This window comes from Rhinolophus sinicus, linkage group LG03 (assembly GCF_036562045.2).
Source record: "Rhinolophus sinicus isolate RSC01 linkage group LG03, ASM3656204v1, whole genome shotgun sequence".
NCBI classification, from domain to species: Eukaryota; Metazoa; Chordata; class Mammalia; order Chiroptera; family Rhinolophidae; genus Rhinolophus; species Rhinolophus sinicus.
In genome coordinates, this window is record NC_133753.1 from 109,845,959 (window position 1) to 109,873,710 (window position 27,752).

At 38.6% G+C, this 27,752-nt stretch overlaps 1 protein-coding gene across 2 annotated transcripts in view; it reads right to left on the reverse strand.

Annotated features, from left to right (window-relative positions):
• Window positions 1–813: 813 nt before the first annotated feature.
• The window catches only part of LOC109438051 (cytochrome P450 3A12), a 55,152-nt gene continuing 28,213 nt past the window's right edge, over window positions 814–27,752 (reverse strand). Inside the window, exons 8-13 of one of the 2 annotated variants that reach the window (XM_074328512.1) lie at window positions 23,454–23,581; window positions 22,306–22,372; window positions 17,244–17,404; window positions 13,609–13,835; window positions 9,668–9,830; window positions 814–1,143 (exon numbers count right to left, since the gene is read on the reverse strand). In XM_074328512.1, the coding sequence (XP_074184613.1) occupies window positions 1,048–1,143; window positions 9,668–9,830; window positions 13,609–13,835; window positions 17,244–17,404; window positions 22,306–22,372; window positions 23,454–23,581 (842 nt within the window). In that variant the 3' untranslated portion in view covers window positions 814–1,047. Of the gene's footprint in view, window positions 1,144–9,667; window positions 9,831–13,608; window positions 13,836–17,243; window positions 17,405–22,296; window positions 22,373–23,453; window positions 23,582–27,752 lie in introns of both variants that reach the window. The other variant, XM_074328511.1, reaches the window with a different exon arrangement.

A 27,752-nucleotide genomic window follows, 5' to 3' on the forward strand; every position in this document is an offset into this window, starting at 1 on the left:
GGAAGGGAATGGAACGGAAGAGAAGGGAAGAGAAAAGAAAGGAAGGGAAGGGAAAGGAAAGGAAAAGAAGGCAAGGAAAGGGAAATAAAGAAGATGGGATGGGCAAAAGAGAAAAATGAAGAACTCTATGCAGCTTCTGAAGCCAATGAAACTGATGAATGCTTGTAGATTTTCTACAGGCTCAATCAACAAACCAGTCAAACATCTTTTATTCCATGTTGATTGTGTTAAGATAGCTGAGAGTTGAGCATGACATACAAAGAGGCATAAAAAAATTGTTTCCTGCCTTCCAGGAACATCAATGGAGATGAGATAAAACATAAATAAAAACTAATAACATAAGTGCATCAGCTGGGTGTCACAAAAAATATGTGTTCCAAAAAAGATAGAATTAAATTATGAATATACTTTCTAAACAATGGGCCAAGTCACAGGGGATTAACTCTTACCTATACTAATATATCAAACTGGAGTTCTGAAAAAGGTAGCACCCAACCCTTGATTGTGAGGGTCAAAAACATTTAGTCACTGGCTCTCACTGATTTGATTCTATAGATTCCCATTACTGTACACGAATGCAGCAGATAATACTATTGTAAAGAGAAGTTTCTTGACTTGCTTGATATGCAATACAGAATATTCAAAATTAAACATGTGACTTAAATGTCACTACTACAGTTACCACAATTTTTGTTTTCATTAAAGTTTGTGGTAAAATTGTTGAGAAATTTGTATTCTTAATCAGTGCTCAGGAAGAGTAGATGGTACTAAATGGGCGTGGATGGAAATAGTACTATGAGAACCCCAAATAAGTTGGGTCTACATATCTGGCACTTATTTAGTCACATCTTTTATATTACACAGTGTAGAATACACTTTGTAGCTACTGAGAAAGCTAAGTGAATGTACAGACCCCCTGGTTATCCATCAAGTGCAGTAGGTAGAGTTCATCTTCATTTCTGGGTTTTATTCACAAAGTAAATTGAGGTCTTGGGTGTCATGGGATACAGCTCCCTTGAAGAACAAAGCGGAAATCCTTAGGGAAAGTCAGGCTCCACTTATGGTCCCATCTCTCAACTCAACCTTTAGAACAATTGGTTTTTGTGGTTGAGTAAGTGCTAGAGTATTTAATTCCAGAGGGATCTGCAAAGGTTAAACAGCACATGAGAATCGATTAATGAAGCATTGTCAACAACAGAAGCAAAGTAGACAAGATATGTTAAAAACAATAATGACTTACAAACATATAAAAACTACCTTTAGCATCATATATCTTTGATTCCTAATACTTATTCCATAAGCTGTGTCAAGACTGGGTAGTGAAAGCATGCACCCATCCATTCATTCAACAAAATAGCTATACAGCACCCATTTTACACCAGGCCAGAGACAAAATCATGTTGGTTTGTGTTTGTTTTGGTTTAAATTTTAAATAAAAAGAATGCATTTTTAAAATTTAAGCCAGATTCTTAGGCATCATGGCAAAGTATTTTGAAAAACAATATAGAATTAACTTTGTGCATGTTGAAACTTGCAAGGTAATCCTGAGTACATATTACACATTTTAATAGTGTGGACATTCTAGACTTCTAGAGTCCAGTCACCTCTCCCAGTGGGACCCTTCCAGTTTCATGATGGGAAAACTTCTTTGTGAAGCATTATGCCTGTATTCTAACATCTCCTGGCTCCCAAGTGTAATGTAAATGGTGAACTTCTGAAGGCCTATATAGTGTTTTAACTAATACTATTAGCTCCATTCTCACCCAGTCGCTCCTTCAGTGTTGGAAGTGCCACCAACATGATAACTTCTGATCTCAGTTGAGAGAAGGGCAAGCAAATTGTCATGGAGCTTGAGAAGCACCAGCTGTGGATGACTGGGAGTTTGCAGGAGTGTCTGCCCCACCCAGTTGTGCCAGAGGCCCACTTCCTCTCAGGGCTGAGTTCCCCATTTGCACACATTTACAAGACTGCTATACAGCTGCCCAAAGCCACCATTTAGATGAAAACCATCTTCACCCTCCTCCTATTTCTGAGAAAGCCTACTTAAGGGGAGTAGATGAATATTAAATGCATGAGGCCTAGAAATAAGCCTTATACTGCCTTGCCTGATATCAATCAATGGCAAATATTCTCTATGTTCTTCAGAGGAGAGATTACAGATCTTTATATTTTACAATTTAAAAATTGCATGTAGATTGTGTCACAGAAATGGTGACGTGAGGAGAGCCTCTCAAAATCTCCCCTGGAATTTACAACAAATTGAACAGCTATAATTCCACAAAGGACTCCCTGCACAGCACACAGGCAAGCCTGAGAGTCACACAATTGAAATCATCTAAAGGTGGGCAAATTGGGCAAGTGGGTGAGAAGGGAAGGGGGAAGTACAGAGATGTGGATTGCGGTCCCCAGGACGCAGACAGGAGCTACCAGCTCCTTGTATTCCAGAGCTACCGCAGTCACAGGAGAGGGAATATTTAGATTGCTGGTACTCTCCTTATGACCCATATTCCCGCCTGAGGAATCAGCATATACCACGGCTGAACCCAATGCTCATGGCAGAGACATCAGAGGAAAGACTGAGGGAAGAAGGGTGAGAGCGGTGGTTTAGGCCCTCACTGCCAAGCAGAGGAGGGAAGACATAGGCAGAGGCACGGAGCCTAGCTGACTCCTTCCCACCCTCCCAGAGTTCGCCCCAACCCACCCTCCCAGTGACAGAAGCAGAATGGTAGCAGTGTCAGATAAAAAGAACAGAATATTTACAGCTCTGAGAACTGCAGCTCCATAGCCACAGACTCACAGTGCAACTAATTCTAGTGAAAGGCAGAAACTGTAGGGGCAAGATAACTGTGCTGGTACTCGCTGCCATTGCTCAGACCTACCGCTCACAACCCACCCTGTTCCCACTCCCACTTATCTGGGTGGATCTCTGCAGGGGTAAACAGAGCTGCAGAAACACACAGGCTCTGAATCTGGTTGCAGGAAGAGCTTTGGGACTTCAGAAGCTCTCCACATCCTCCTCATGGAGGCGGTGCCCTGAGACCCAGGTGACCTTCTCACAGAGGAAAAGCCCATCTTCTAGGGAACACCCCTGCCCCCCATCATGTGAGAAGCCAGAACAGTGCAAGAGAAAATATAGTGCTACAATATGAGAGACAATAAAAGGCTGCAGCAGGAGAGAAAATAAAACATTCCACCAACACCTACTGGAAAGAAAAAGAAAGACCTTTCCCTATCAACCCATTGAAGAACTCATTCCTGTAGATGCCTAGGAAGAGAAATAATAAATCATTAATTGCCATGAATAACCAAAGTAACAAGGCAGCTCAGAAAGAAAATGAGAAGTTTCCAGAAAATGAACTTAAAGACATGGAAATATATAACTTATGACAGAGAATTCAAGATTTCAGTTCTGAAGAACTCAATGAGATGCAAGAAAACACAGACAGGCAGTTTAATGAACTCAAAAACACAATCAAAGAACAAAATGAACATTTTACCAAAAAGAGTGAAATTTTAAAAAAGAACCAAAGAGAATTTCTGGAGATTAAGAACTCAGTAAAAGAAATGAAGAATGAAATGGCCCAGCTTAGGTAACAGAAATGACCAGATGGAGGAAAGAATCAGTGACATTGAAGATAGAAATCTGGAAATGACACAGATGGAAGAAAAGAAAGACTTGAGAGTTAAAAGAAATGAAAGAACTCTACAAGAACTTTCTGACACCATCAGAAAGAGTAACATAAGAATAATGGATATACCAGAAGGAGAAAAAAGGGAGAAGGTAACAGAGAGTATATTCAAACAAATAGTTGACGGGACTTTCCCAAACGGTGAAAAAAACTGGATCCTTGAATCCAAGAAGCAAATGGAACTCCTAATTACTTCAACCCCAACAGGCCTTCTTTAAAACATATTGTATTGAAGGTGTCAACAATTAACAACAAAGAAAGACTCCTCAAGGCAGTCAGGGAAAAGAAGACAGTAACTTACAAAGGAAAGCCCATTCGGTTATCATCAGATATTTCAGCAGACACTCTACAAGCCAGGAGAAAGTGGAATCAAATATTCAAACTATTAAAAATGAGAAATTATGAGCCAAGAATAATATATCCAGCAAATATATCCTTTAGATATGAAGGAGGAATAAAGAAGCTGAGGGAATTTTCTAACATACGACTTGCACTACAAGAAATACTGAAGGAGGCTATTTGACCTAAAACAAAAAAGCAAAAGAATACAAAACCATGAGTAGTATTATGAACAGACAGACAGATGCAGGAAATGGCAACCCTGACACCAAATAGGACACTATACACTTAAACACAACATACAGGGCAAAGAAGAAAAAAAACACTTAAAAAAAAAGCAAAAAGACAACTTGCTACTGCAATGTAGAAATCAGCTCACAACATAAATAGGGACAATTTGTGACAACAAAAACATAAAAGGGGAGAGAGTAAAGGTCTGAACCAGGAAAGGGGAAGGGAGAACGGAGCCTGTTGAAGAAAATAGAATACTCTAAGTATGAAACTTTGTTTTACATAAACTTAATTGTAACCACTAATAAAAATCCAGAATGAAATATATAACATAAAAAAAGAATAAACAGAGGGAAAAATCATAGAATACCACCACACCAAAATAACAGACATCAACAAAAAGGCAAAGAAACAATGGGGACACTGTCCTACCAGAAAACAAAAGGTACAATGATAGAAAATCCTCAATAATCACCCTAAATGTAAATGGACTGAACTCACCAATAAAAAGCACAGAGTAGCAGATTAAATAAAAAAACTAAATCCAACAGTATGCTGCCTCCAAGAGACACATCTCAGCTACAAGGACAAATATATAGACTCAATGTGAGAGGATGGAAATTTACACTCTAAGCAAATGGTATTCAGAGAAAAGCTGGCATAACATACTTATATCAGATGAAACAGACTTCAGGATAAAAAAGGTAACAAGAGACAAAGATGGACATTTCATAATGATAAAGGGGACTATACAACAAGAAGACATAACAGTCATCAATATTTACGCCCCTAATCAGAGAGCACCGAAATATACAAAGCAACTAGTAACAGAACTAAAGGGAGAAATTGACCAAAATGCAATTATCATAGGGGACATACTATATAATTGACAGCTATAGATAGGTCATCCAAATAGAAACTAAATAAATATCAGCTCTAAATGACACATTAGATGAAATGGACATAATTGACATTTATAGAGCACTTCATCCTAGAACATCAGAATGTACATTTTTTTCTAGTGTACACGGAACATTCTCAAGGATAGACCATATATTGGGACATAAAATTAGCCTCAGCAAGTTTAAGGATATTGAAATCATACCAAGCATATTCTCTGATTGCAAGGCCTTGAAATTAGATATCAACTACAAAAAGAAAGCAGGGAAAAACACAAATATGTGGAGATTAAACATCATACTTTTAAAGAATAACTGGGTCAAAGAAGAAATAAGAGGAGAGATCAAAATATGCATAGAAACAAATGAGAATTGAAAACACATCCTACCAAAATTTTTGGGATGCAGTGAAAGCAGTTTTTAGAGGGAAATTTATATCACTACAGGCCTATCTCAAGAAAGACGAAAAATCCTAGATAAATAACCTCACATTACACCTTAAAGAACTGGAAAAGGAAGAACAAATGAAACCCAAAGTCAGCAGAAGGAAGAAAATAATAAAAATCAGAGCAGAACTAAATGAAATAGAGAACAAAAAGACTGTAGGAAAAAATTAATGCAACAAAGAGCTGGTTCTTTGAAAAGATTAATAAAATTAACAAACCCTTGGCTAGACTCACTAAGATAAAAAGAGAAAAGACAAACAAAATCAGAAATGAAGTGGGGAAGTTACCATGGATGCCACAGAAATACAAAGGATCATCCAAGAATACTATGAAGGACTATAAGCCACAAAATTCAATAACCTAGAAGAAATGGACATGTTCTTAGAAACATATAGCCTTCCTCGGCTGAATCACAAAGAATAAGAAAATCTAAATAGATTGATAAACAGTAAGGAAATTAAATCAGTGATCTTAAACCTTCCCAAAAGCAAAAGTTCGGGACCAGATGGCTTCACTAGTGAATCCTACCAAACATTCAAAGAGGATCTAATACCAATCCTGCTCAAACTGTTCCAAAAAATTGAAGAAGAGAAAATACTTCCTAACTCATTTTACGAGGCCAACATTACCCTGATGCCAAAACCTGGTAAGGATAACACAAAAAAAGAAAATTACAGACCAATATTTCTGATGAATACAGATGCAAAAATCCTAAACGAAATTCTAGCAAATTGAATGTAACAATGCATTAAAAAGATTATACATCATGACCAAGTGGGGTTCATCCTAGGGGCACAAGAATTGTTCAACATACGCAATATGATACACCACATAAACAATAAAGGACAAAAATCACATGATTATATCAATAAATGCAGAAAAAACATTTGACAAGACACAACATCCATTTATAATTAAAACACTTAATAAAATAGGTATAGAGGCCATATGTGACCAAACCTCAGCTAATGTCATAATTAACAGTGAAAAACTGTAGCACTTTGCTCTATGTTCAGGAACAAGACAGGGCTGTCTCATATCACCTCTGTTTTTCAACATAGTGTTGGAAGTCCTAGCCAGAGCAATCAGGCAAGAGAAAAAAATACAGCGGTACCTCAGTTTTTGAACGTCTCCATTGACAAACATTTCAGTTTACGAACACCGTAAATTTTATGGATCTATAGTATCATTTAGATAGTAAAATTCATGCTAAATTTGCAGTTTTAGGAGTTGATTTTAAAGGTCTGGAATGGATTAATCCATTTTGCATTACTTTCTATGGGGAAACTGTGCCTCGGTTTTCGAACGTTTCAGAACTCAAACGGTCTTCCGGAACGGATTATGTTCGAAAACTGAGGTGCCACTGTAAAAGGCATCCAAATGGGGAATGAAGAAGTTAAATTGTCACTTTTTGCAGACGACATGATGCTATACATAGAAAACCCTAAAGACTACACCAAAAGCTATTAGAAACAATAAACAAATACAGTAAAGTTGCTGACTATAAAATCAACACACAAAAATCCATTGCATTCCTATATACTAACAATGAACTTCCCGAAAAAGAAATAAAAAAAATAATTCCTTTTGCAATTGCAACAAAAATAATAAAATACCTAGGAATAAACTTAACCAAGGATGTGAAAGACCTATATGCTGAAAACTACAAGACATTTTTAAAAGAAATTGAAGAACACACAAAGAAATAGAAAGATATTCTATTTTCATGGATTGGAAGAATCAACATAATTAAAATGGCCATATCACCCAAAGCAATATACAGATTTAATGCAATTCCCATCAAAATCAAAAGAGAACAAAAAAAATCATCAGATTTGCATGAAACCACAAAAGACTCCAAATAACCAAAGCAATCCTAAGGAAAAAGAATAATGCTGGAGGTATCACACTCCCTGACTTCAGCTTGTACTACAGGGCAACAATAATCAAAACAGTGTGGTATTGGCAGAAAAGCAGCCACACAGACCAATGGAATAGAACTGAAGACCCAGAAATAAACCCACATAAATATGGACACATAATTTTTGACAAAAAAGCCGAAAACATACAATGGAGAAAGGACAGCCTCTTCAATAAATGGTGCTGGGAGAATTGGAAAGCCATGTGCAAAAGAATGAATCTAGACTGCTGTCACTGTATACCAAAATTAACTCAAAATGGATCAAAAACCTGAACATAAGACCTGAAACAATAAACTGCATAGAAGAAAACATAGGTACTAAACTTATGGACTTTGGGGTCAAAGAGGATTTTATGAATTTGACCTCAAGGCAAGGGAAGTAAAGGTTAAAATAAATGAATGGGATTATATCAAACTAAAAAGCTTCTGCACAGCAAAAAAATCATCGACAAAATAAAGAGGAAACCAACTGAGTGGGAGAAGATATTTGCAAACAATGCCTCTGATAGGGGCTAATATCCAAAATATATAAGGAACTCATACAACTCAACAACAACAACAAAAACCCTCAAACAATCCAATTAAAAAATGGGCAGAGGACCGAAATAGAAATTCCTCCAAAGAGGACATACAAATGGCAAATAGACATATGAAAAAAAGCTCAACATCACTAATCATCAGAGAAATGCAGATAAAAACCACAATGAGATATCACCTCACACCAGCTAGAATGGCTATCATCAACAAGGCAAATAACAACAAATATTGGAGAGGCTGTGGAGAAAAAAGAACCCTCATACACTGTTGGTGGGAATGTAGATTGGTGCAGCTGCTATGGAAGGAAGTGTGGAGTTCCTAAAAAAATTAATAGAATTACCGTATGACCCAGCAATCCCTCTCCTGGGTATAAACCCCAAAAATCTGAAAACATTTATTCATAAATATATATGTGTTCCGATGTTCATTGCAACTTTATTTTTGGTGGCCAAGACATGGAAACAAAGTGTCCTTTCATAAGTGATTGGATAAAGAAGATGTGGTATATATTCTGCCCTAAGAAAAGATGAAATAGTGCCATTTGTGACAACATGGATGGATCTTGAGATTATAATGCTAAGCAAAATAAGTCAGACAGAAAAAGTCAAGAACCGTATGATTTTACTGATATGTGGGATATAAAACTGAAAGCAACAAAAGAACAAGAGAAACAGATGAAGAAACAAAAACTCACAGACACAGACAATAGTTTAGTGGTTACCAGAGGGTAAAGGGGGAGAGGTGTGGTAGATGAGGGTAAAAGGGATCAAATATATGGTGATGGAAAGAGAACTGACTCTGGGTGGTGAACACAAAATGTGTTATATAGATGATGTAATACAGAATTGTACACCTGAAACCTATGTAACTTTACTAACCATTGTTACCCCAATAAACTTTAATTTATTAAAAAATTGCATGTACATATTTCCCCTGTAAACACACCAACACTCATACAAAATGCACATTGCAAATATTATTTGTTAAAGTTTTCAAAATAAGTTTTTAAATTTATATCCAAGAGCTCTACATGAACTGCAAATCATTCCTTAAGCATCTCTTGCATGAGTGCAAGGGAATTTATGTAAGGAACAAAATGAGGTGCTTTGTACCTTTCTTAGGTAGAAAGAAATAGAGAACCAGACTGGATGATTTAACGACAAAGTATTAGGTGAGGTGATACAACTAACGATACCAGCCTGCAGTGAGCAATAACAGAGCAGAGGAGAGAACGGGCTCTGGACTAGATGGGGACGGCTCCTAGAGGGGCTTGGGGATTTGAACTAGGACTTGAAGGGTGAGAACAGAATGGGGAGGAGAGAGAGAAGAACATCACAGAGTTTTTATTCAGATATAAAAGGAGCCCAGCTTGAGTGCAAGGGGGCTCCCAGGAGGTGGGGTTAAGTAGCCAGAATGGCCTTGGACTGTGGGAATCCTTCACATCTGGCAAAAAGGCTTTAATCAGTGATTCTCAACTTTGGCTGCACATGAGACTAAGTTACCAAACAGTGAATGAGCACATTCATAATACATATGCATATATATCCCCCAGTAAGAAAACTCTCCCAATACAGCACTATGCACGCAGAAAGTTAACTGTCTGACCTGTGTTTCTTTGCAAGGTTTGAAGGAGAAATTCTGCAGGACTCTGACGACAGCAAGTTTCATGTTCATGAGAGCGAACCTCATGCCGATGCAGTTTCGGGGTCCAGTTCCAAAGGGCAGGTATATGTAAGGATTTATGCTGTCCTTGTTCTCCTTACTGAACCTGGTTCCACAACAGTAGATGGAAACAAGTTAATGAAATATAACACCACAACCCTCACATGTTTGGGGTTCTCGCTCAGACTCCTTAACCAGAGGTACACAGGATGCTTCCGGGGGCTAGTCATTGAGATGCTGCTGTGATTATTTTGCAGTGAGAATTGTAAGCTACAGGTCCTTCCCATTCTCCTTAGGCTATAGGAGCTTTCAGTCTCATTGAAGACATGAAATGAGTGTTATTTAAAGGAAAATTTATCTTTAAACACTAAAATTACATTCAGTGTGGTGACATGTTCACACTCTAAACCGCAAGGAGGAAATGAGACTGATGGAAGGAAAAGTGGGTTCCTGCCTCCACTCAAACTCATGTTGGTCACATGCTCAGGGAGGAAGGAAGCAGGAATAATGCTTCTCATTAGTTAAATTGTTATTTTTTTCTTTCCCTTCTCTCCACTTTCCTTCCTTTTTCTTCACTTTCTTCCCTTCCCCTCCCCTGGTCTCTCAGCTTCTGTCCCTCTCTGTCCCATAAAATAGCATAAATCAGATGATTTTCATGGGCATATGATGCTACTCTACTCTAATCACCGATTTCCTTGTCTGTCTGTTCCGCTGGGCTATAAATTCCTCGAATGTTAAACCTATGTTCTATTCAAATTTGATTCCTCAATATTTGAATAAGGAAAAATGTGGATTTTGGAAAGTGATCATGGCTTGTAGTTATGTATTTTTTAAAAAGTCCTTATATTTTGGAGGCATTGGAATATTTACAGATGGTGTTTAAAAAACATCGCATCCCTTTTACCCTCATCTACTACCCTGCTTCCCCTTTACCTTCTAGTAACCACTAAACTATTGTCTGTGCCTATGAGTTTTTGTTTCTTGGTGATGGAAAGAGAACTGACTCTGGATGGTGAACACACAATGTGGTATACAGATGTATTACAGAATTGCACACCTGAAAATCGTGTAACTCTACTAACCATTGTCACCCCAATAAACTTTAATTAAAAAAAATAACATTGGTTCAGGAGGAGGGTGGCAATGACATGTGGATGGGGTAGTGGACATGGGTTGAAGTCTGTTAGGAATGCAATGGTACACATAGATGTGTTAAAAATCTTCCAGAGACTTCTGTCTATAAAAAAATGCTTCTATATATGTCAAATACACACATACTTGTGTATATGTCAAAAATACTCCATATTAGGCATCTTTTTTTTAACATTTGGATTTCTCACTGCCTGGCCCACTTTCTGACACAGGTAAGCAGTTATTCTCTGTTTGATGATTGAATGAATCAAAGAGAGGTACAAGATTGCCAACAGATGTATGAAAAAATGCTCAACATCACTAGCTGTAAGGGAAATGTAAATGAAAAGTATAATGATAGGATGAAGGGATTAGAAAGAGCAAATTAGTAGACACAACATAGTCATGGGGATATAAAATATAGTATGAGGAATATAATCAACAATGTTGTAAAGATTATGTAAGGTGCCAGATGGTAGGTACTGAACTTATCAAGGGGATCACTTCATAGACTGTGTAGATGCCTGACCAATACACTGTACAATGGAAGCTGAAATATATATATATACACACAGTCACGGGAGGTGGAGTATAGCATAAGGAAAATAGTCAATGGTATTATAACAGGTATATAAGATGTCAGAGGGGTAGGAACTTGGGGGAGGGGTGTTATTTTGTGAGGGGTGTAAATGTCTAATTATTATGCTGCTTTGTACACCTGAAACTAATAAAATAAAATAAACAAAAAACAGGATTTTTTTTTTTTTGTAAAATGGGAGGACGTGTTCTTCTATGTATATCTAAATAAAAGAAATATATGCCAAAAAAAAAAAGTATGGTGATACACTACGTCACTCCTGTTAGAAGGCTATCAATAAGACAAAAAAACAACCACAAGAAATGTTGGAGAAGATGTGAAGAAAAGAGAACCCTTGTACACTCCCTGTGTGAATATAGACTTGTGCAACCACTATGGAAAACAATATGGAGGCTCCTAAATAAATTAAGAATAGAGCTACCATATGACCCGGCAATCTCTCTTCTGGGTATCTACCTGAATAATTTGTAAACACTTATTCATAAAGATATGTGAATCCCCTATGTTCATTGCATCATTATTTGCAATAACCAAGACATTGAAACAACCCGTGTATCCTTTAATGGATTATTGGATAAAGATGTGGTACTTATATACAATGGAATAAACTAAGCCATAAAAAAGATGAAATGTTGCTATTTATGACAATATGATGGATCTTGAGTGTATTAGGCTAAGTGAAATCAATCAGACAGTAAAGGACAAGAACAGCATGATTTCACTCATATGTGGGTATGAAACAAAAGCAACAAACGAATGAACAAGACAAACAAACAAAAAGATACAGTTAACAAAATGGTGGTTACCAGAAGGGAAGTAGAATGGGGGGAGGAATAAAAGGGTAAAAAGGGTGAGATACAAAGTGACAGAAGGAGACTAACCTTCAGATAGAGAGCACACAATAGAGTCTACAGATGTATTATAAAGATGTACCCCTTAAATTTATATACTAAGTTAGCTCAATACATTTAATAAAAAAGAGAAGTACAGTAAGGATCTCTGGTTTCATGTTCATAAAACTACAGTGAGCAAAAGTGCTGAGCTTGGAGGAAGCACAGAGTGGCCCTGGTCCAGGAAACGGAGCACTTGGTCAATTCTAGCTTCTTCTTTCAATAAGTATCATGTGTCGGCTCTACGCTGGAGCTGAGGACATTATGGCAAACGAGACAAGGTCCCTGCCATTAGGGATGGTACAGTCGAGCTGATAAAAGTCTGGATCCCAGCTAGTGCCTCTATTAGTTCATTCCAATTTTGCTCACCAATACAATAAATGGGAAATATCAGCTCTTTCCAGAGTTCAAGCTGTACCCAAAGCCAGACCTTGGTTCTGAATTCCCAGGAGAGCCTGCTAAAGACTCCCTCTGTCCTCCCAAAGAGTGTCTCAGACGTATAGAGAATAGATGAGTTTGCTTTGAAGAGTCACATTTACTGAGAGTAGGAGGGAGCTGCCACAGGACAGTAGCCACAGAGGTACCGGGGGACCTGTGTTCCCCTCCACCCTCAATGAGGCGGCTTAAACCATCAGGGATGAGGACCTGTCAGGTTCTCAGCCTGCACTCTCACAATAATGCTACAGGAACGATGGCCAGTGTGTAAAAAAATAGAATGTGGGAAAATTGTGGTAAACTCAGAGAGCTAAAGAGTCCAGCACAGAAAAACTTAAAGAAAAAAAACCTATGTTCCTAAAATCAGATGGTGGTTAAGTAAATTATGGCCTATGCATATAATCACATACACAAATATGTATATGATGGTTTATATATACCTATATATGATTGTATATATAACAGGATGCTGTTTTTACTTTACTGTTAAATAAAGTAAGCAGTTCAAAATAAAAGAAAATATATGACCATTTTAACTTAAAAAATATATGCTCAGAAAAATGTCAATATGATATACACCACATTCTTAATGAGGCCTGTCTTAGGGTGGTGGGACTGTGGACAGACACAGGTTTCTTCTAGCCTAGAGTTTGTAAAATTTTGACCACAAACAATAATCACACTTACAATAAGTAAACAAACTTGTTAAAATAAAAAGAAGTAGAAATCAATTATTGTACAAGCACACATTGTCATCTTACTAACAGACATCAGAACATGCTCCAACCAGCCTGCGTCAGGGTGGGTTCTCTCTCCATGAAGCCCAGTACCTTTCAGGATGGAATTCCTCAGGCTCTGGCCAGAATGTTGAGTCTCGTTGCAGAACAAAGTTTGGCACCATCACCACTGTCCCTTTGGGAATGAGCACCCCCTTGATTTCTACATCCTTTTTACAGACCCTCTCAATTCTTCCAAGAATTGGGAATAATCTGAGAGTTTCATTCAACACCATGTCAAGATATTCCATCTGTATCAGGGCATCATACATGGGAGGTGCCTGGGAAGAAAGAAACAGATTTTGATAAATGGAGATTTGGGATCAACTTTCAAGTCACTCTATGCAGTACTCCTGAACTGTTAGGAGCTCCAAATAACAACTTATTTTGGTAAAGAAACTTAGGATTTACAGGCATTTTAATATCTGTTATGTCCTTTGACCTACTCAATGGCCCACTGACATGTGTGGAGTAGTTATGACTATGGGACTATTTGGACAATTCCCTAAACAGGACCCAAAATCATTACACATGACCATGTAGCAATTTTCCTTCACGGGTGAACAAGTGTAACTAATAAACTATGGCCCTTACTCTTGGTGAAATGTGCCAGTCACTGTTTCCTTTCAAAAGAGAGGCTTCACATGTGTACAAGGAAAGAGGATGTATAAAATAAGAAATTCCCTATTTGACAAAAGGAGGGTTTAGCTGGATGCTACCAAGGTCCACAATTTCATTCTAGGGAAAGTTATAAAGAGATGGACCCCACTCAGCCCCATGCTGTCTCACTGGAACAATCTCCTGATTGGTTTTTTTTTAGTGTTTTTTTTTTTTTTTAAAGATTTTATTGGGGAAGGAGAACAGGACTTTATTGGGGAACAGTGTGTATTTCCAGGATTTTTCCATGTCAAGTTGTTGTCCTTTCAATTGTAGTTGTGGAGGGCACAGCTCAGCTCCAGGTCCAGTTGCTGTTGTCAGTTGCAGGGGGCGCAGCCCACCATCCCTTGCGGGATTCAAGAAGTCGAACCGGCAACCTTCAGCATTAGGAGCACAGAGCTCCAACTGCCTGAGCCACCAGGCCAGCCCCACATCTCCTAATTGTCACTTCAGGGCTTGACTGCAAGCTTGGAAGACCTCAAATAAGCCTCTCCAGCCCCAGAGGCCAGTCTCTTCACACCACAAAGCATTCCAGTTTCAGCAGAGATCTGAAAACTCTGTGGGCAATAGGTGGTTATCACTTGGTGTCACACTGAAGAGGCAATATTGTAGAGGATAAGAGTTGGACTCAGGAGCTAGACACCCTGGTTCATATACTGGTCTTAACCTCTAGCTGTGTGACTAGTGGATGAAAACGACTTCATCTCTCCATAGCTCAGTGTTCTGATATGTTACGTGGAGATAGTTAGAGCTGGCTCTTCATAGGCTTGTGTGGCAGAGACACTCACTGCTCACCCAATAGCCTTGTAGTCTCCCATATCTCCAAGGACACATGAAGTTAGGGAAACCAACTTTGTGAACGGGCTGTGAGCCGAAGTGGTATATGTCAGTTGGAGGCCAAAACATTTGAAACTCCAATGAGCAACACGCTAGTTTTTCATTTCCCAGCCACATGAAGGCATCGTGTTCCAGACAGTGCATCTGCAATAAAGTGGAACCTCTTTTACCTACCGTGTTTCCCCAAAAATAAGACCTACCCTGAAAATAAGCTTAAGTTAACATCTCAGCCAGACGGATGCATTTAGGATACTATGAGGATGTTCCAGAAGAAGATGACATGACTGTATTTGAATAAACATAGATTGTTGTACATGAAAAAATAAAGACATCTTCTGAAAATAAGGCCTAATGGAGCAAAAAGTAATATAAGACCCGGTCTTATTTTCAGGGAAACATGGTATATTTTCGGGTAACAATGTGGAACAGAGAGGCCCCCTCCTATCCTCCACTAACAAGCCACGTTGGACATGCAAATGTGAGTTAGAAGTAAACTTTTGTTACATAAAGCAATTCAGATGTGAGGGCCAATCTGTTACAGAGCCTAGACTATACTGACTAATACAGAATATTTGAAGATTAATTTCATTTATAAATACAAGGCATTTAGAATAGACATATACAGTAAGAAGCAAATTTTACCTCTAGTGTTTTTATTTCTTTGCAATTACTACTATACAAAAGGCAGGATACAATGCTTTAGGTAGTCTGTGTCTCTTAGTGATTTTTCCGTCTTATTGCAATCAAAAGAATCCTAATATGAGCTTTCCCAGAGAAGAAAAATAATCTCTAATTTAGATAGGCCTTAAAATCTTTACACTATATCTGAAGGATCTATAACTCAGAAAGGTCATAAGACTTATCCAAAACCACAGTCTGAACTCAAATTCATGTCTCCTACTTCCTACTCTATGCTCTTTCCTGTATATCAGGCTTCTCCTAGTCTGCAAAGTTTGCCCAGGGTGCTACATAGCACTACTAGTGCCAATTCTCCACCCCTTTATGTCCATGTCCTTTGCCGTCTAACTCTGTGGACTCTTCCCTTATGATGCTGGGCTTGGCCATGTGGTTTGTTTTGAACCAAAGGAATGTTGGCTACATGTGATGCAGGCAGATTCTGAAAGGTACCTCTATGATTGAGTTTCTTGCTCCTGCCCTCTGCCATGACCTTAGAAAAACACACGCAGGCTAACTTTCTGGAGTATGGGAGTCACGTGGAGCATGTGTGTATGTTAGTCAGCCCAGCCAGCTTAGCCAAGTTTAGTCTGGACCAGCCAATAGCCAGAATAAAGCAAGTCCCACCAATATCATCAGAGATATCTATCAATACACTTGGGCAAGAAATTGCCACTGAGGTTTTTAAAAAATTTTTAATTAACATTATTGTGGTAACAGATAACTGATATGCCATGATAAGCAATTCTTTCAAAGATCTTATATATCTGTGAAAAGCATACATTACCTGTGTTTTTCCATTTGCTTTTGTTTCTTTACACTTTTCCTAAATAGTCCAGCTGAAAGAGCTGATGCTCACGAGGTCAGACAATTAAGGTCGCGAACTCATCCTAGAAAAATTGCTACATACCTCATTGCTGAATATCACTACTGTCACCTTCAAAATACAACCCTTGGGAAGCTATGCACCGATGCTAGCACCTAATCCACCCTTCAAAGCGATTTTGGAACTCTTTCTGAAATGGCCATCAGAGCTGTCATCATATTACCCTTGATGTCCTGAATGTCATAAAAATGTCTTCCTTTCAATATTTCCTTTATCTTTGGATAAAGAAAGAAGTCATTGGGACAGATCAGGTGAGTAGGGAGGGTGTTCCAATGCTGTTATTTGTTTACTGGCTAAAAACTCCCTCACAGACAGTGTCGTGTGAGCCGGTGCACTGTCATGATACAAGAGCCATGAATTATTGGTGAAAAGTTCAGGTTGTCTAACTTTTTTCACGCAGCCTTTTAGTACTTCCAAATAGTAAGCTTGGTTAACCGTTTGTCCACTTGGTACAAATTCATAATGAATAATCCCTCTGATATCAAAAAAGGTTAGCAACATCATTGCAACAAGTTTGCGAACTTAATTGTCAGATCTCGTACGCTCTTTGCGAAAATTCTTCTAGTAACTGGTTAGGAGGCATTCCTGCTAAGGCTTCACTTTCTCCCTCCTTCTCCAGGTATCACCTACTCACCTTATTGGGGAAAGTTGTATCAATCTCCTCCTGCAGTTTCTGCTGCACTTCAGGGTGAGTGGCCAAAATATACATCAGGAAGGAAAGAGCAGTGCTAGTGGTCTCATAGCCAGCAAAAATAAAGACAATAGATTGGGCCACAAGCTCCAGATCAGACAAAGCTAAAAGGAAAGGAAAGACATTTTATATAAGCAGGTCAATGTACATTATCACAGTTTCAATGATGAAAAATCTAAATTCAACTCCCAAAGCCCTAGTGGAAAAATTGGAAAAGCAATTCAGTCAAACTGGGAGTGGTTTGTACGCTGATGTACATCAGACAGAGCCAGAAAAGGGCAAAAATTGTCTTAATCCAGCTTTTCCTATTCTTGGCCATCTGTTACTGGTTATGCCACTATCACTACTAACACAGATGTGTAATTTCAGAGATTGTATTTTTATGTAACACACACAGTGTGATTCATATGTTTCTTGGAGAACCCAAAAGTAGTATAGCTACAAGTAATATGGGTTAGCATTCTCCCTCAGGAAACATTTACATTATTCTAGCTACATTATACTTGGAAACATTTTGAGAGAGTTTGCAATACTACGGCTTATGCAGGGAAACATTAAAGGATCTTTTATTTAAACATTTTGCAGAAACTTAAGAGAACAGTTGGGCTACAGATACTTGTTACTCAAAGCACTGTCCCTGGATCAGCAGCATCCGGGAGGTTATTAGAAATGCAGAATCTCAAACCCCACACTAGAACGATTGAATCACAATCTGAATTTTCAAGAGATGTGGTGATTTGTGAGCACAACTGAGGTCGAGAAGTATGGATTACACCTTTAAGAGGCATCAGGGACTAGAAGACCTGGGCACATGTCTTCAACATGGATGATCTCAGATGTGTACGGAAACTACAGAGATAGACACAAAGCTAGAGGAGTGGTGCACTATCCTATTATAATCGATAGCATTAAAACAGTAGCAGAGTCTTTTCCCTGTGGTTCTGCCAGGGTTGGCGTACCCCAGCAGAGTTCCAGACATGTGCAGAGGGGCCACTTGTAGACTTTGGTCAGATGCAGAGCCAGGATGACTTGAAAGTAGGGCATCCTTGGCTCTTCTGAAGAGAGGAAATTAGTGGCAGGTGGACAGTCTGTGTACGGAGTTTTCAGATGCCTTCACCTGAGTGAGAAACCTGCCTCCATCATGACCTCAGATGTCTGACAGCTAGCCCTGTGTGACACCAAGATAAATAACCACTTATTGAAAGAAACTACTAGGTTGAAAGAAATTATTGTCAATAGACTTTTGTGCTGAAAATTTGGGTCACATCTCAAATTTTAATCAGGGAAACAAACCCCAGAGGAATAAATCTACATGCCCCAAAGAGACACTAATAGGAGGCTCGGTGCCTAGGAATTCACACAAAAGAGAATTCACACAAAATATCTCACTGAGGATATTACATTTAGTCATCATGTTTCCATAGGCTCCTCTTAGTTGTGACAACTTCTTAGATTTTCCTTGTTTTTGATGACCTTGAGTTTTTGAGTCAGGTATTTTGTAAAAAGTCCCTCAGTTAGGATTGAGTTCTTCTCATGATTAGGTTGGGCTTAAGGAATTTTGAGAGGAAGACCACAGAGGTAAAGTGCTATTCCCATCACATATCAAGAGTACATGATAACAACATGATTTATGACTGTTGATGTTAGACATGGTCACCTGGCTGAGGTCTTATTTGCCAGGTTTCTCCACTGTAAAGTTCCTCCCCTCCACACAATACTGCACACTTTGCAATGAAGTCATTATGTGCTGCCCACCCCTTAGGAGAGGGGAGTTGTGCTCTCCTTAAAGGTGGAATGTCTACATAAGTTACTTGGAATTTTTCAGAAAGAAATTGGTCTTTTCTCCCCCATTTATTCAATTTATTTATACCACTATGAACGCATGGATATTGATTTTATACTTTGGGAAATAATGCAATAATACTTTATCTTGTTCAAAGTGTTCCACCTTTGGCCATTGGGAGCTCTTTCAGTTGGCTTCTGTGTCCCTTCTGTACACTCCCATCATTGTGGGGTTAATATTGTTTTTAAGCATGTCTCACTTTATGGATCTATAAGATGCTCTGGGTTCATTTTATATTGTTCCTGTCCCAATCTCTGAGTCAATCATTCTTTCAAGGAGCCCTGATTCCTTTATTCTTTAATGTTATTAAGGAAACAAGATCTGGGTGCTAGATGTGCTCTTGATACTGAGGTGTTGTTGCTTCTAGGCCTTGTCAGTTGATAGAACAGTGAAATATATGTGTGACAACCAGGATCCATAGTTCATTGTCCTCTGTATTCTATAAACATTCCATTTTAATATTAAAAAATAGCAGAGGAATGTGTCAATACAAGGGCATTGACCAGCATGAAATATAATAAAACAGGTACCAGTGAGTGGAATTATCAATGCTTATTCAATCATTGCCTGAATGTCATCTTTCTCAGCACATGTACCTTCTCTTTCCTCTACTGTATGCTCAGCAAACAGTACTTATGGTCAAATTGGCCTCCTTTTTAATTTTCTCCTGAGAGAAACTGAGCATATTCTAATTTATTTGACTGGGACTAGACTAGGACCTTTAGATACTTAGACCTCTGAAATAAACATGGTACCCACCCAACCATGTAATTCACAAGCAAAAACAATACAAAATAAGTGTAAGAAATATCTACAGAGTTCTGATTTTCCAATGATGATTTTTATGATGCTGTTGGGGGTAAAGTCAACTATAAATTTTTTTAACCTCCAGTTAGTATATACCCCATGTTATCCAAAGTTTAGAGTTGTGCTGTCCAATATGGTAGCCACCAGCCACATGTGACAGTTTAAATTTAAATTTTAATTAATTAAAATTAATAAATATAAGATTCAGTTTTCAGTTACACTGGTCACATGTCAAGTGCTCAAATGACACAAGGGTCTAGTGGTTACGGTATTGAACAATGTAGATATAGAATATTTCCTCCATTCCAGAAATTTGGACCAGATTGATGATTGATAGGTCGATAAATACATAGATAGATAGATAGATAGATAGATAGATAGATAGATAGATAGATAGATAAAAGGTAAAGAAATAAAGAAGAGTCAGATGGACACTTGTCCTATTAGGGAGACCACTTCATTGGCAGTGTAGATGCCTGACTACTGCATTGTACACCTGAAGCTGAATAATATTGAATGTCAACTACAATTTAACATATATATATGGTCACAGGATGTGGAGTACAGCATAGGAATAGAGTCAGTGGAACGGTAACAGCTATATATGATGTCAGAAAGGTAGTAGATTGGGGGAGGTGGTTCTCACTTTATGAGGGGTGTAAATGTCTAACTATTACATTGTTCTGTACACTTGAAACTAATAAAAAAAGGAAAAAGGAAAGAAATATGTAGGTATAGACATAGATATAGATATATTTATGCTGGTGTATTAGAGTCATCTCATCCCTGCTCTCTAGAACCAACTATTAAATATTCAGAAATTTTGTGAGATAGTTGTCAAACCATTGGTAGTTTGAAATTAACCATGATGGGATTATTTATATTATGAAAATAAACTGTAAATAAAAGATTTTTTTTGAGAGAAAGAGAGATATCTTTACACCACTAGTCTGATTATGGGTATATTTATATTTATCATATCTATGTAAATATATTTGATGTTATTAGCTTGTCCCCTATGGTGATCTAGAAGCAAAGAAATCCAAGTAGCAATGAGCATTCCAAATCCCATATTTTGGTTTCTAAATACTATTTTTCACTAAAATGAACCATAGCTCCTTGGAGAAATGACTGATTCCAGGGTTGATCAGGGGAAATATAGAGAATCCTAGAATTTTCTCAACCAGAAAACAAGGAAGTACTCACAAAATGATGGGTGAAAAGGATACAGGACACGCTGTATACTATAATGGTGGATATATGTCATTATACATTTGTCAAAACCCATAGAATGTACACCAATAGTGGACACTAGTGGAAACTACGGACTTTGGGTAATAATCATGCATCAATGTATGTTCATTGATTAAAACAAATGATACACACCTGTAAAGAATTTTGATAGTTGGGGAGGCTGAGTATAGATGGCAAAGGGGGAAAGTTCGAAGGGCAATCTCTGTCCATTACACTCAATTGTGCTGTGAACCTAAAACTTCCCTGAAAGATAAAGTCTATTGACAAAGTAAAAAAATTAAAAAGCAAGAAAAAGAAAAATATGACCCCAGAGCCCACTTGAAAGGGCTCCCGTAGACAAAGCTGAGAGAATATGACCATCAAAAATAAGACTGATGTAAGAGTAAATTTGCAATATATGAAATCATACTGATATAGATAAATAAACAAATAAATAAATGAGGGAAAATGGAGAGCTCTCCCTTACACTAGAACAACTATAAATGTAGAAGAAATGATGGAATTAGGAAGTCATCATTTTGCAACCATCACAGTAATAATGATTTCAGTCAAAAACCATTCATGGATGATAAAACTAGTAGGGGAAAGTTTGAAGAGAAAATAGAATATTTCCTTAGTCTCAAAGGCTTCCACACAACTTACTTATTAGTTACAAAGGAAAAATAAAAGTTTACAGTAGATAAGCTAGTGAACACAATTTCAACCAAGTGTTCCAAGTTAAGGTCACCCACACTGGGGCAACGTGCCCCCTGATGTGATGGAGTCTTAAAGCAAACTTCCAGGCAGAGAGTCTGATTCAGTGGGGCAGATGAGGCTGGAGAATCGACATTGGAAATAAGCTCCCCAGAGGTTCTGATGTACAGACCACTGACTGATTTCAGGACATAAAATACTTATTTATGGCTGTCATTTAAGCTTTGAACAAAGTCATGTCTGCATACTTCTAGAAAGTGCAACTGCCTACCTTCTGTCTCTGACCATGTGCCTTTCTTCAATTTGGAGGAAATTCTTATTTGCCTGGGAATCTTCCTGCACATTTTCAGAACCACCACTACCTCTTAGTCTTCCCATCACTGGCCCTCTGAAGCTCACCTTGGTAACCTTTATGGTTGTCCATTTCTGTAGAATTCTGGGTGTTCATCATCAGCTGAAGCAAATCCACTCGGTGCTGGAAGCAGAAGGAGAAAGTTCAATGACAGAAAGTCACTTGTGAAGTTGGAAATAAATCAGGAGTGCAGTACTTCACCTCTTCCCTGAAAGTATGGCCCGTTTTAGTCCGGAAGTTTGACTAGTGCTGCCCGGATCATCAGTGAATGAAAACATCCATCTACAAATCTTGGAGAGCAGGCTGTCTCCCTGAGGGAAATCCAGCAATCATGTCCAACTGATTTTTGGTCTTAACTGTCTTTGATCTTCAAATTCTCTGGTTTTAAACACAGCTTCCCGGCTAAAGACTTGTCTGCTCCCTTTCTTATCATGCCTGTTTGCTCAGGAGGAAGTCCCAGACTTCAATCCTTTTTATTTTCATGCCTTAATTCTTAACCAGTGGCCACATATCTGAACCCCCTGACATTTGCAGAGTTTATTGGCAGCTTTTCCATGAGCAGTTTGAAATGCCCACCCTCCCAGAATGCTGAACAATCGTCAGTGACACCCTGGGGTACCCAGCCCTGTCCCCCTGATATGCAGACATTCTTGAGCTGGCCTCCAAGCCTCAGGAAGGCAAATCTGTGTTAGCTAGCTTGCAGCCTCAATGCCCAGAGAAGACTCCTGTCCTCTCCAGTGTCTGAATGGGCTCCAATATAACATAAACTATACTCCACCAGGTGTCTCATGGGGCATTCCTTTGCAGAATGTGTAAAATAAGAGTCTTGGTATTTGAGTGATCTTTGCCAATTTAATCTGGAGAAATTATAATACAAGGAAAATAATTTTTAAACAGTAATTTTTGTACTTTGACAATTTACTAAAGGGAAGTGGTATACTTTTATCTCAACAATATTGATGCCATGGCATAATAATCATTTTGCCTATTATTGCATTTTAAACATTGTCTCTCTGATTCATTTTTGTTTCCTTTCCTAACCTCCGTCTTCTTCACTCCCCACAAAATTTTATAACACTCTTACTCTAAACCCTAGAGTTCTCTAGCTACATTAAGAAAAAAGGGAAATGCACACATCATATGCATACAGCTCAATAAATTATCAAGAAGTGAACACACCCGTGTAACCACCACCAGATTTTACCTTTTGTTTATCATGGAGGCGACTTTCTTTTATCCTTTTTATTGATTTTGTGAAAAAATCAGTAAGACGTTTTGGAAATACAAGGATATTTAATGCTTCAAAAACTGGGACAAGGAATGGAAAGAGTACTGTAGGGAAAAAGGAAAGCACAATGAAAATACAAAATGTACCTGGAGCAATTATAATTTTCTCTACCAATCAAAAGAGTAAAACACACCAAGCTTCTCACCAGGAGCCATTCCTTTCATGACCTTTGCTCAGACTTCCAAGTCCATGGCTAGGCAAGAGTAAGTCCACCCATAGGGCCTTCCCTATAGCAATGAGATCACTGGCAACTTCCACATCTTTGAAGTGACCAAAGGAACAGGATCAAATCCACAGACCTCTTAGCTCTTTGCTTATTGGACTAGCATTATTCTGGATAAACTGCACCATAGTTTACTACTTTAATTAACGGTTCTTTTCAAGAAATAGTCAGAATAGAAATAATGCAGTGTATGACTTTCAACCACAATGATAGGAAATTAGAATTCAATAACAGAAAGAAAATTGGAAAATTTGCAAATATGTAGCTATTAAACAATACCCTTAGGCTGATTCATTTCCGGAAAAATGGCGGCGTGAGGTGAGCCTCTGTAAAGCTCCCCTGGAATTTACAAAGAATCGAACAACAAAACTCCACAAAGGACTCCCTGCACAGCAGACAGGCAAGACGAAGAGGCCCACTACCGAAATCACCTACAGGTGGGAGATTCGCGCGAGGGAGGGAGGAGGGAAGGGAGAAGTGCGGAGACGGAGCCGCGTGGGCGCAGGACGCAGACCTAGCTCAGTGCGCCGAGCTCACTGCTTCCCGGAACTACCGCAGCTGCGGGAGAGGGAAGAACTCGGACTGCTAGGGCTCCGCCAGGGCTCCACAGGGCTGAGGGGACAGCATATACCACGGCTAAACCCAACGCTCACGGCAGAGACCTCGGAGAAAAGACTGAGGGAAAAAGGCTGAAAACGGTGGTTTAAGCCCTCACTGCCGAGCAGAGAACGGAGCCTTAGGCACTGAGACTAGCCGCCCCCTTCCTCCCCTCCCAGAGCTCGCCCGGCCCCCACCTCGTGGTGCTAGAAATGAAACAGTAGCAGTGTCAGATCAAAACAACAGAAAATTTGCTGTTTTGAGAACTGTGGACCGCAAACACAAATTCACAGCCCAACTAGTTCTGGCAAAGGGGAGAGAGCTGTGGAAGCAGGACCGGCTGTGGTGGTGGTCGCCGCCATTGCTCTGGGCCACCTCTCACAGCTCACCCCGCCCCTGGCCCCACCTATCTGGGTGGATCCCTGAAGGAGTAAACAGAACTGCTGAAACATATGGGCCCTGAATCAGGAGCTGTAAGAGCTTTGGAACATCAAAAGCTCTTCGCATACCCACCGGGACACTGCACCCTGTGACCTAGACGAACGATTAACAGAGGAGAGGCCCGTCTCCCAGGGAATCCCCCCATTGTGTGAGAAGCAGGAATAGTGCAGAGAAAACATAGCACCACCATGTGGGAGAAGAAAAATAAATTGCAGTTGGAGAAATAATAAAACATTCTACCAACAAGTACTGGAAAACAAAAGAAAGACCTCTTCCTATCAACCTGTTGCAGAAGTCACTCCTGTAGATGTCTAGGAAGAGAAATAGTAAACCAGTAATCGCCATGAATAACCAAGGCAACAAGATACCTCAGAAAGAAAGTGAAAAATCTCCAGAGAAGGCACTTAAAGATACAGAAATATGTGACTTAAATGACAGAGAATTCAAGATTGCAGTTCTGAAAAAACTCAACGAGATACAAGAAAACACAGATAGGCAGTTAAAGGAACTCAGAAACTCAATCAAAGAACAGCATGAGCATTTTACGAAAGAGATTGAAATCTTAAAAAGAACCAAATAGAATTTCTGGAGATTAAGAACTCAATAGAAGAAATTAAGAATGAAATAACCAGCTTAGGTAGTAGAGTTGACCAGATGGAGGAAAGAATCAGTGACATCGAAGATAGAAACCTGGAAATGACACAGATAGAAGAAGAAAGAGACTTGAGACTTAAAAGAAATGAAAGAACTCTACAAGAACTTTCTGACTCCATCAGAAAGAGCAATATAAGAATAATGAGCATACCAGAAGGAGAAGAAAGAGAGAAGGGAACAGAGAATATATTCAAACAAATTGTCGATGAGAACTTCCCAAATTTGTGGACAGAACTGGACCCTCGAATCCAAGAAGCAAATAGAACACCTAGTTACCTCAATCCCAACAGGCCTTCTCCAAGGCACATTGTATTGAAGCTGTCTAAAATCAACGACAAAGAAAGAATCCTCAAGGCAGCCAGGGAAAAGAAGACGGTAACTTACAAAGGAAAGCCCATTAGATTATCATCAGATTTTTCAGCAGAAACTCTACAAGCCAGGAGGGAGTGGAACCAAATATTCAAACTATTGAAAGAGAGAAACCATGAGCCAAGAATAATATATCCAGCAAAGATATCCTTTAGATATGAAGGAGGAATAAAGACCTTTCCAGACATACAGAAGCTGAGGGAATTTTCTAATACACGACCTGCACTACAAGAAATACTAAAGGAGGCTATTCGACCACCATCAACAGGGACAATTTGTGGCAACCAAAACTCAAAAAGGGGGAGAGTAAAGGCCTGAACCGGAATATGGGAATGGAGAAAGTAAGCATGCTGAAGATAATGGAATACTCTAAATATCAAACTTTCTTTTACATAAACTTAATAGTAACCACTCAAAATAAATCCAGAACTGAAATATATACTGAAATAAAAGAAGAAACAGAGGGAAACATCATAGAATACCACCACACAGAAATAATAGACAACAACAAAAGGCAAAGAAACAATGGAGACACAGCCTTACCAGAAAACTAAAGATAGAATGACAGGAAATCCTCACATATCAACAATCACCCTAAATGTAAATGGACTGAACGCACCAATAAAAAGGCACAGAGTAGCAGATTGGATCAAAAAACTAAACCCAACCATATGCTGTCTCCAAGAGACACATCTCAGCTACAAGGACAAGCATAGACTCAAAGTGAAAGGGTGGAAATTGACACTCCAAGCAAATGGTACCCAGAGAAAATCAGGTGTAGCCATAATGATATCAGATGAAACAGACTTCAAGGTGAAAAAGATAACAAGAGACAAAGATGGACATTTCATAATGGTGAAGGGGACTGTACAACAAGAAGACATAACAGTCATCAATATTTATGCCTCCAATCAGGGAGCACCGAAATACACCAAGCAACTACTAACAGAACTAAAGGGAGAAATTGACCAAAACACAATTATACTAGGGGACTTAAATACATCATTGACAGCTATGGATAGATCATCCAAACAGAAAATAAATAACGAAATAGTAGCCCTAAATGACACATTAGATGAAATGGACATAATTGACATTTATAGAGCACTTCATCCTAAAACATCAGACTATACATTCTTTTCTAGTGTACATGGAACATTCTCAAGGATAGACCATATATTGGGACATAAAATCAGTCTCAACAAATTTAAGAAGATTGAAATCATACCATGCATATTCTCTGATCACAAGGCTTTGAAATTGGATATTAACTGTAAAAAGAAAGCGGGAAAAAACACAAATACATGGAGATTAAACAACATACTTTTAAAGAAGGACTGGGTCAAAGAAGAAATTAGAGGAGAGATCAAAAGATACATAGAAACAAATGACAATGAAAATACATCCTACCAAAATTTTTGGGATGCAGCGAAAGCAGTTTTAAGAGGGAAATTTATCTCATTACAGGCCTATCTCAAGAAACAAGAAAACTCCCAAATAAATAACCTCATGTTACACCTTAAAGAACTAGAAAAAGAAGAACAAGTAAAACCCAAGGTCAGCAGAAGAAAGGAAATAACAAAAATTAGAGCAGAACTAAATGAAATAGAGAACAAAAAGACAATAGAAAAATTAATGTGACAAAGAGCTGGTTCTTTGAAAAGATTAACAAAATTGACAAACCCTTGGCTAGACTTACTAAGATAAAAGAGAGAAGACACTGATTAACAAAATCAGAAACGTAAAAGGGAAGTTATCACGGACACCACAGAAATACAAAGGATCATCCAAGAATACTATGAAGGACTATATGCCACCAAATTCAACAACCTAGAAGAAATGGACAAGTTCTTAGAAATATATAGCCTTCCAAGGCTGAACCATGAAGAACTGGAAAATCTAAACAGACCGATCACCAGTAACGAAATTGA